The following is a 10991-nucleotide window of genomic DNA, read 5'->3' on the forward strand; positions in this document are numbered from 1 at the left end:
TATATATGATTAAATAACTGACATTAAAAACAAGCATCCAGTGCTCAACACTGAAGACTTCCTAATGTTTTACTCTATTTCCCCTCACCTATGCTCTTGAGATTATGGAAGTACTACATAATGGTGTGCCACTGCCACCTCTTCCCAACTCCACTTTCAGTGACATCATGTTGTAGCTTAAAATCGGCCGTGGTAGAAGTATCTGTAACAACGACAACCAAAAAGTCAGCAAATGCTACAAACCAAAGTTTGTCATAGTATAAGTTACTTATGTCATTGACAGAGTGAAGTTCTGACATGTATTTTTATTGTTTCATTTTCATCTTATTCATTAATATAAGCAAAAATATCAGCCAGCATTCACAGTGACACTGCACTTGCTCATTCATGATATGTGACTTCTTTGCTGAATCAGATAGTATGCAACCATTTATTTGTAGTCTGATTCTGTCAAATCTTGGTAGAACTGCAGCCATAGTTGGTTATGGACACAGAATTTTGACAAACAGCAGTGAAAATATTCTGGGAGAATAAATTGGCTATATAGAATTTACAGTGAAGATGGCTGTATATTTGTAAACTGTGTGCTGCACATCCTTTATATCAGTAAAATGTAATAATGTATGTGCCTATATAAAATGCATACTTTTTTGGCAAGCCACTTGTTAAGCATTTACCAGCACACCATTGGGTATATTTAAAATATAATATTGGCCGAGCATGGTGGCTCACGCCTATAATCCCAGCACTTTGGGAGGCCAAAGCAAGCGGATCACCTGAGGTCAGGAGTTCAAGACCAGCCTGGCCAACATGGTGAAACTCCATCTCTACTAAAAATAAAAAAACTTAGCTGGGCGTGGTGGCGGGTGCCTGTAACTGCAGCTACTTGGGAGGCTGAGGCAGGAGAATCACTTAAACCTGGGAGGTGGAGGTTGCAGTGAGCCGAGATCGCGCCACTGCACTCTAGCCTGGGTGACAAGAGCAAGACTCCATCTCAAAAAAAATAAAAATGAAATAAAATACCATGATTATTAAAGACATAGCTGAAAATACTCTTCCAGAGGCAATGAGAACTGCCCAAACAAGACACATATACAAATTAGTCTTAAAACTAGATGTGATACCTTTAATGTGTCTTCAAAGAATTCTGCATTATAAAATTTGTTTACCACAGAGGCATTTTGTGTTCATTTCTTTTTTTTTTTTTTTTTTTTGAGACGGAGTCTCGCTCTGTCACCCAAGCTGGAGTGCACTGGCCAGATCTCAGCTCACTGCAAGCTCCGCCTCCTGGGTTCACGCCATTCTCCTGCCTCAGCCTCCCGAGTAGCTGGGACTACAGGCGCCCGCCACCTCGCCCGGCTAGTTTTTTGTATTTTTTAGTAGAGACGGGGTTTCACCGTGTTAGCCAGGATGGTCTCGATCTCCTGACCTTGTGATCCGCCCGCCTCGGCCTCCCAAAGTGCTGGGATTACAGGCTTGAGCCACCGCGCCCGGCCTTTGTGTTCATTTCTAACAGATTTATTAATCACCCAGTTCTAGTAAAAAACCACCTACCTTTCATACTTGCATATATATTTGCACACATTTCCTGAACAGTTTTTTTTCTTTCTTTCTGTTAGCTGTATGAGTAAGAACAATCAGGATTCGCTAACATACACCAAAGGTATCTGCTTTTGAACTTGTGGTCAGTAAAGTTAAATATAAAAAGAAGTAGAATTATTTATCTCTTACTATGCCCCATTTCTCAATGTATTTCTAATTTTAGGTAAAACTAAAGGTATTCCACTTAATTCATATTGTTTCTCATAGGTGCTTTTTGTTTTCTAATGTTATTAATTGAATTATTGTTAAAATGAATTGTTTCTAAATATGCCTATATGCTAGGATAAAGGGTTGGCAGACTACTTCTCTTTATAAATTAATATTAACTGGAGCCCACCCACGTTTATTTGTTTGCATATTGTCTATGTCTGCTTTGCATTATACTGGCAGAGTTGTGAAGTTCTAACAGAGACTTTATGGCCCACAAAGCCTAAGATATTCATTGGCCCTTTACAGAACATTTTTGCTGACCCTTGTATCAAAATTAGTGACTCTCAAACTTCACTGTACAGAGGATGACCTTGGAATTTGTTAAAATACAAATTCTAATTAAGTAGGTCTTCATGGTCTGAGATTCTGCATTTCTAAGCTCTAAGATCACATTTTATGTAGCAAGATCATTCATTCTAGAACTTGGCTGCTCATAAGAATCTCTCGTTCATTGTTTTGTTCTGTTTTGTTTTTGAGGCAGGGTCTCATTTGCCCAGGGTGGAGTGCAGTTGCACAGTCATGGCTCACTGCATCCTCAACCTCCTGGGCCCAAACAATCTTCCTGCCTCAGCCTGCCCAGTAGCTGGGACTACAGGCACATGCCCCTACACCTTTTTGGTTTTTGTAGAGATGGGGTCTCACTTTGTTGCTCACCAGGTCTTGAACTCCTGGGCTCAAGCAATTCTCGTATCTTGGCCTCCTAAAGTGCTGGGATTACAGGTGTGAGCCACCATGCCAGGCCAGGAATCACCTGTCTTTAAAAAGCTGATGCTTTGGGAGGTCGAGGCAGGTGGATCATGAGGTCAGGAGATCAAGACTATCCTGTTCAACATGGTGAAACCCTGTCTCTACTAAAAATACAAAAAATTAGCCAGGCATGGTTGGCATGCACCTGTAGCCCCAGCTACTCAAGAGGCTGAGGCAGGAGAATCACTTGAACCCAGAAGGCAGAGGTTTCAGTGAGCTGAAATTGCGCCACTGCACTCCAGCCTGGTGACAGAGCGAGACTCCTTCTCAAAAAATAAAAAAAAAATAAAAATAAATTAAAAGAAAAATTAAATTTAAAAAAAATTTAAATTAAAAAAATTTTTTTAAAAAAGCTGATGCCTAGATCTTACTCCAAAGATTCTGAATTAATTGAAATGGAATATGGTATGGCCTGGACGTTTTAAAAAGCCCTCCAGATGATTCTAATATGCAACCTATGTTGAAGACTGTTGTTCTAGACACATGAAAAAAATGCCCATTACACCCTATTTGTCTTTTTTTCACTCCATGCTTATTGCAAAACAAAATATACCATGTTGCAAAAGATGGAAAGTATTGGGATTTGTGATAAAATGAAATCTCCTAAGGTAACTGAAATCATTCTCAAAAATTACATACATATTTCACCATTCTTTTTTATAGTTGTATACTTGCATAGAGGAAGAAAGTTTACTGCTTCTTATTATATTAAGGCCAGTATCCAAAACTGAAGCATTATCTGAATCCATAAAGGAAACTTATTAAGACAAAATATATGTGATGGTTGCCTGTTCTATATTTTTAAGAGTTTAATTGAAGTGATTGCCAGGGACGCGATTATGCGTGAGCATTTTTGATTCCTGAAATGATTTTGAAAACGGCTTCCCTTTGGAAGAGAAGGGAAATCATTATTGAAAAAATTTCCATAACACAAATTATTAAAAAAATAAACTTGGGAGTAGATGAAATGAGATTAGCCATATGTTGATAATTTTCATAATACAAAATTTTAAGAGAACAACACTCCTATATCCAGGAAGATGTTCTTTCCTCCATGACCAAGGGAGGCCCTAGAGGCAGGAGTGGGGACACGTGCCAAATCAAAATCAGGTGGCCACATTACATCAACCAGACCACTAGCAAAGGAAACAATGTCCAAGGGAAGCTGTTCTCACGTTCATTTCAGGAATGAAAAATGCTCTCTCAGGCCAAGAGAGAGCAGTGGCTCATACCTGTAATCCCAGCACCTTGGGAGTCTAAGGTCGGTGAATTGCTTGAGCCCAGGAGTTTGAGACCAACCTGGGCAACATGTCAAGACACTGTCTCAAAAAAAAAAATGCCTCCTCATATCCCCCAAAACAAAAACCTTTTAACATAGTTTTGAGTTCCTCTTAGGATATTCCATTTTATTTCAGGTCATTGAATGCCATAATTAATTTAGGAGTGATTTAGACACATATTTTAAATTTCATTAAAGAGCTATTGTCATGATAATGGAATGTAAGCATTAGTGCAGTACTTTTGGCTGGTAAATCATCAATATGTATAAAAATTATATACACCTATACCATAGGGCCTAACATTTCCACTGCTAGGAATTATGGTATGAATATAGTTAATGCAAACCTACAAATATATAAGTTCCATATGGACAAGGACCACATTAGTCTAGCTCAGGGGTCCCCAAGCCCCGGGCCATGGCAGGAGGTGAGCGACCATTACTGTCTGAGCTCTGCTACCTGTCAGATCAGCAGCGACATTAGATTCTCATAGGAGCATGAGTTCTATTGGGAACTGCACATGCAAGGAATCTAGGTTGTATGCTCCTTATGAGAATCTAATTAATGCCTGATGATCTGAGGTGGAAAGCTTCATCCCGAAACCATTCCCCCTGCCATCCATGGAGAAACCGTCTTCCACAACACCAGTCCCTGGTGCCAAAAAGGCTGGGGACTGCTGGTCTAGCTCACCTCTTTGTTACTAGGATCTCATACAGGGCTAGCATGTAGCAGGCACTTAAATACTTGACATATGAATTGTGCTCATTTCAGCACTGTTTATAATGAGAAACTTGAAAAATTTCTTAAAATCTATTATTAGTGGTCCAAAAATTATGGAACTTCCAAACAGTGAGATACTATTCCAGCTATTAAAAGGGAATAAAGCAAATATATATGTGCTTCAGTGGGAAAATGTCCAGGATATATTATTAAATGGGAAAAACCCAAGCCGTACAGCAGTGTATCAGTGTCCTATTTGTGTCCAGCACAAAAGAGCTTATACACAGAGAAATATGCTTGAATAGGTACAGAAACTTTCTGGAAGGGCACAGAAGATCCTCATCAGTGAAAACCATTCAGGAATGAAGATGGAAAGTTGCAGTTGGGGTACAATAGGTACTTGTCACTTTACATTTTGTCAGCAATGTCTTAATTTTACCATGTGCATATATAACTCATCATTATTTTTTCCAAAAGCCAAGCCTGTTGATACTGTTGCCCAATAAACATTCCAGAAAGACCACCGCCACAGCATTCAGCACTTAGAGCCTTTCCCATAGAAAAATGGCAGTGATGAGAGACACCTGGAGTGATGCTTTCATGTGCAGCAGGTTGTCTCTCTTCTCCCATCTTGCATCACAAAATATCTTAACTTCAGTAAATTTATTTAGTTGTTTGAAGTGTGGTGCTTATAGGGACAAGGTGAGAAGAGGGCACTGCTGGAGAAGCATGGAGGGAAGAGGCTCACAGTCTCTCACAGAAACCTTTCCCTTTGTGTGGGCATGTGATATCAATGAAGGCAGAATTCCCTCACTCACTACCCAGCTTCGTCAGTTACACTCAACTTCTTGCAGTTTCCAGAATGAGTCACTTTTTCTTTTACCTTTGAATAAACTACTGTCTTTTCCAGAAACTTCTCAACTCCCCCAGCCATTTCTTCATCCTCTTTCACCTTCTCTAAATCCCCCTTCCTGCCTCAGCTCATGTAATATCCCCCTCATGCTTTCATAAAATTGGTATTGTCCGTTTGTCTTGTTCCCTAGAGGCTGAAAGCTTGTTGAAAAGTAGTCCATTATTATATGCATGATGCATACTCTAGTGTCTAAACTACTGAAGGCATTCAGTAGAGTTGAATGACTGAGTGAAAGAAGAGTCACCAGCTGACATGACAGGCAATGTTCATTTCATCATAATTGACATCTAAAACCTTTGCAAAGTAGATTATGTGTCTCTTATGAAATTATCTAATCTGAAGGTAAAATAGAATCCATATAGGTATTTATTGATATTTCAAGTAATCTGACATAGCAAATAATTTCAGGGACTGTTTGCTGTTTGCACGCAAAGGACTGACTGAGCTGGCATTGTATCAAAACATTTTATATTTAGAATTTGATCATACTCTCTATCCAGATGCTGCATCTTGTCTCCCTTTTAAGTTCAGTTATCTTAGGAATATTAATTATTATAATTTATCTTTTTATCTGCACATTATTTTCTTAGCTGCTTTAATTATACTAATTTTTTAATTAAAAGCTTAACTTAATTTCTTCCAAGTTAAACTAAAAGTTTAACTTCATTTCTTCTAAGCATGAGTGAAGTGGTTCCTGGGATTATATAGTAGTCTCTATAAAATTAAAGTTAACTAAAAATATTTTCTCTATTTGAAAACTAGACGCCGGGCGCGGTGGCTCATCACGCCTGTAATCCCAGCACTTTGGGAGGCCCGAGGGCGGGCGGATCACGAGGTCAGGAGATCGAGACGCATCCTGGCTAACATGGTGAAACCCTGTCTCTACCTAAAAATACAAAAAATTAGCCGGGCAGTGGTGGCGGGCGCCTGGTAGTCCAGCTACTGGAGGCTGAGGCAGGAGAATGGTGGAACCCAGGAGGTGGAGCTTGCAGTGAAGCCGAGATGGCGGCCACCCGCACTCCAGCCCTGGGTGACAAGCCGAGACTCCGTCTCAAAAAAAAAGAAAAAAAAAAAGAATAAAAAGAAAACTAACTAGACATGTTTGATTTCTTCATTCAAGGCATGCTGCTTGCAGGGTTTCTCATCAGAAATATCCCAGTCATCAACGATAATGTACAGATCAAGCACAAGTGGTCTTCCTCTTTGAGAAGCATAGCCCTGTCTATCATCCTGGTTCGTGCTGGCCTTGGTCTGGATTCAAAGGTATGATGTGTAAATTTCTCATTATTAAATAGGAATTTTGTTTCTTCAATACTTCAAGTATCTAATAGAATCACTAAGCATTAGGAAATGGATGTGGACACTTTACATGACATTCTTGAGAACAGAATAGAATTTATTTCATGGAGGATTGTTTTGCAAGTAGGACCTTGTGCTTTGCAATAACTCAAAAGATGGTCTCATTTTCTTCCTTTTTTTTTTTTTTCTTTTTTGAGATGGAGTCTCGCTCCGTCACCCAGGCTGGAGTACAGTGGCTTAATTTCAGCTCACTGCAACCTCTGCCTCCCAGGTTCAAGTGATTCTCCTGCCTCAGCCTCCCAAGTAGGTGGGATTACAGACATGCACTACCACATCCGGCTAATTTTTGTATTTTTAGTAGAGACGGGGTTTTGCCACATTGGCCAGTCTGGTCTCGAACTCCTGACCTCAGGTGATCCACCTGCCTCCACCTCCCAAAGTGCTGGGATTACAGGCGTGAGCCACTGTGCCTGGCCAATCTCATTCTCTTTCTTGGGGAAAGGTAGAGTCTGTCAATGGGGCCAGCACCAAGAATAAAGGCCCCACTTTTCTCTGACATAGATATAGACTATAGTTATAAATAATGCTCATAGGGGAGAAAATAACATATTTTTGGTTTGCGAAGCCCTATGCAAGTGTTCAGGGCTAACTATACTAGCTCAGGAAACTGCCCAATATATAGAATGAGTCTCAAGTATGCCTTTCTAATGCTTTTTTTTTCATGTATGTTTTTTAATACAGGAATGAATTTTCTTGGGGTATTAGGCTCTTCACTTTAGTCTCATTCTGGAACCATAGATTATAAATAAAAATAATGTGAAATTAGCTAGAGATTTTGAACACAGATGCTGAAAGCAGCCTGCCTGGGTTCAAACCTGACCCCATCACTCACCAGTTTCATGATCTTGGGCGGATGACTTTAGTCTGTGCCTTTTCAGATGAGGACATCTAAAAAAATGGGGATAATAGTATTACCTATCTTAAAAGGTTGCAGTGAGGACTAAATAAGCTGTCTGTAAACACTTCGAGTGCTAAAATGTTTGTTAAATACAACTCATTACCTTGAAAACTCATGATGACCCAGATATTGCCCATATACTGAAGAGAAAGTGTTGAAGGTCATCTTCTCTGCACATCTTCAGAGGATTCTATTAGGATGTCTACTTTTCTATTTCAGGCCCTGAAGAAGTTAAAGGGCGTTTGTGTAAGACTGTCCATGGGTCCCTGTATTGTGGAGGCGTGCACATCTGCTCTTCTGGCCCATTACCTGCTGCATTTACCGTGGCAATGGGGATTTATACTGGGGTAATGATTGTTTCTTTGTCATGGAAAATATGTAGGGACATTTAGGGCTTTCTCTGATTCCATACAAGAGAATGCATAATAGAATTTTCTTATAGATATCAGAAAATGCAACATAGATGTTACAGCATAATCTAAATATTCTAACTTCAAAATTTTCCACAGGTAACCTAATCAGTTCACAACAGTCTTTACTCTTGCACTCTAGAGACGTAGGTTAAAATGTTATAAGCATGACATATTTGCTTGATAATTGATTAAGGCAAATTAAAAATAGGCAAAAGAACACTAAGAGTTCTGTACCTAAGGAGGGGCCAGAAGTTTATATGTTAGTAGGCGCTAACTATATGAGTTAGCGCCTACTATTCAAACTGTTGAAATCGTGGTCTTTTGCCTACACCTGATTCAATGCCTGTTAAAGAGATACTGGATTCCACCTAAAGTCTGGACAAAGGATAAAAAACACAGCAGCAGTGATCAACAGCTACTATTGTTTTCCTCCTGTCATCAGACTATTATGACTTGGCGGTTCTGCCATCTTTTCCTTCCACTGTCAATTCTTCCAACGGTTAAGAGCCACGCAAAGTAAATAAATAAGAAAGGACTTAGTAAGAATTTAGTGCTAATAAGTAGGCAAGAAGTAAGAAATTCTTCTCATGGTTAAGACTCTGGAACTCTCCTCTCTGGATTCAAATCCCAGCCTTGTGATTTTCCAGTGTGTGATCTTTAACAAGTATTTATTCTCTCTGTGCCTCAGTTTCCTCAATTATAAAATTAAGATAGATTGTATCTATCTTATAGGGTTGTTGTGAGGATTAAATTAGCCAATACCTGTAAAGTGCTCAAAATGTTATCTGGTACATAGTAAGTACTATAAAATGCTTTCAGCTGTTACCACTGCTGTGGTTACTGGTATCAGTGTGACTGTCATATCATTTTCTTCTAATATGTTGCCTTATTTGACATAGCAAGCCCTGATAGAAGGCCCAGCATCACTGGGTTCCAAATCAGAAAGTCCATGCATTGCTTTTCAAACCTCATAACATGAATTTTTTGTTTAAAAAAAGCCAGCATCCTGGGGCCTACCCTCATTAGGCCTTCTATACCACTAGTAAATGTATATTTTTAGGCAACCTATGTAGTCCGAAGCAGGTTGTCTGTGGCTACATTTTGAAAAACAGTGTTCTGTAGAAGTTTTACACATACATGTTTTTCTGGATTCATGCTTCTCTGCCATTTGAAAGACTATAGTTGTCCAAAGTATAACCCATAAGAAAATGGAGGGTATTATAATTTCAAAATAGTAATAAGTAAGATGTTATCATAAATATTTAAAGTGCTGTTTGCCTAGTTTTGTTTTAGGTGCTGTATCTCCAGCTGTCGTGGTGCCTTCAATGCTCCTTCTGCAGGGAGGAGGCTATGGTGTTGAGAAGGGTGTCCCGACCTTGCTCATGGCAGCTGGCAGCTTTGATGACATTCTGGCCATCACTGGTTTCAACACATGCTTGGGCATAGCCTTTTCCACAGGTAACCTAATCAGTTCACAACAGGCTTTACTCTTGCACTCTAGAGATGTAGGTTAAAATGTTATAAGCATGACATATTTGCTTGATAATTGATTAAGGCGAATTAAAAATAGGCAAAAGAACACTAAGAGTTCTGTACCTAAGGAGGGGCCAGAAGCTAGCTATCTTTACTCTCTTCCTCCCTCTAGATAGAGACTGCTCAAGTAGCATGCAGTAGGTGCAGTATGGGGGGCAGGGGCGGGGGAGGGGTACAAGGCAGAAAGATTTAAAGAACAGTTTCTGCTTGAAGTGATCCAGGAACGTTCAGGCTTCACACAAAAGATGTGTGGAGACTTCACACAAAAGATGACTAGGTTTTTCAAGGAGCACAAATGACAGAGAGCAGTCCAAGTGAAAGGAACAGCATGCCTTTAAAATAAGAACAATTTCTCTTCTCTCCTCTTCAGCTTTTTATGGTAATAACAGCAATGATTTTAATGGATGTCCTATTAATATTTAGTAAGTGTCTGAAATTGAGGCATTTTGTTTCAAGTATAATAAAAGAGGACCTTAAGTTATTTTTTTCCCACTGTTGTTCAACACCTATATTAAACTGATGTGAACAGATACTACACTTGATCTTAACCAAAAGGCCAAAAGCAGTTCAACACTTATTATCCTGTGGTACAGCACAAATTTAAGTTCATTTCTTAATCTTATGTTCAAAATTGGGAAATAAAATTTGCAACATTATATGATTGAGAAAGTATAATTGTAATCTAAGTTTAGCTTCACATTCTGTAGTGGGAACACATCTTCTTGGCAGGTTATACATTCTTGTTATCTCCCTATAGTTATCTTCCCATTCTATGATTGTGTATGATTTATGCCTGTTACCTAGAATCCCACCCTTTCTCATTGCTCTGGAGCCTGCCTTCCATTCATTCCCTGGTAAATTGATTTTCTCAAAACATTGTTTTCATTACATTTCTTTCTTGTTCGAGAACCCTTGAGGATGCTCTGTTACCTATTAATTCAAACTCATACTCCTATTTTTAATGCTACTACACATATCCAAATTTATGTTCTTACCACTTTCATGGTATACACCTTTAAAACAATTTTTCTCAGCCTTAGCATCACACTAGAATTACCTGGGCGGTTTTTAAAAATACTCTTATGTAGGTCCTATCTTAGACCAATTAAATCAGAACCTTTGGGAGTGGAAACCAGTGCAGCTTGGATTAGGAACCACAGCTTTAGAGCAACAGAGTTTGCATTAGAATCATGGTTGTGGGAGGAGAAAGAACAGAGGCAGTCAGGTTTCCATAAGCTACAGCTCAAAGAACCTTCCTAGTTGACTCTGCTGTGTTTCCTCTCCCGGCACCCCCCTCCCCGCCCCTCCTGACCCCA

The 10991-nt window shown here is 39.3% G+C and overlaps 1 protein-coding gene across 9 annotated transcripts in view; it reads left to right on the plus strand.

Moving 5' to 3' along the window:
- Positions 1–10991, plus strand: part of SLC9B2 (solute carrier family 9 member B2) — a 67036-nt gene that overhangs the window by 27558 nt on the left and 28487 nt on the right. For all 9 annotated transcript variants that reach the window (XR_001886556.1, XM_017877074.1, XM_017877069.1 and 6 more), the window contains 3 exons: positions 6593–6735; positions 7949–8076; positions 9425–9600. Coding sequence is in view for 8 of the 9 variants with exons in the window: in XM_017877074.1 (XP_017732563.1) it covers positions 6593–6735; positions 7949–8076; positions 9425–9600 (447 nt within the window). In the remaining variant the exon portion in view is untranslated. The remainder of the gene's footprint in view (positions 1–6592; positions 6736–7948; positions 8077–9424; positions 9601–10991) is intronic.

This window comes from Rhinopithecus bieti, unplaced genomic scaffold, assembly GCF_001698545.2.
Source record: "Rhinopithecus bieti isolate Rb0 unplaced genomic scaffold, ASM169854v2 scaffold_9690, whole genome shotgun sequence".
NCBI classification, from domain to species: Eukaryota; Metazoa; Chordata; class Mammalia; order Primates; family Cercopithecidae; genus Rhinopithecus; species Rhinopithecus bieti.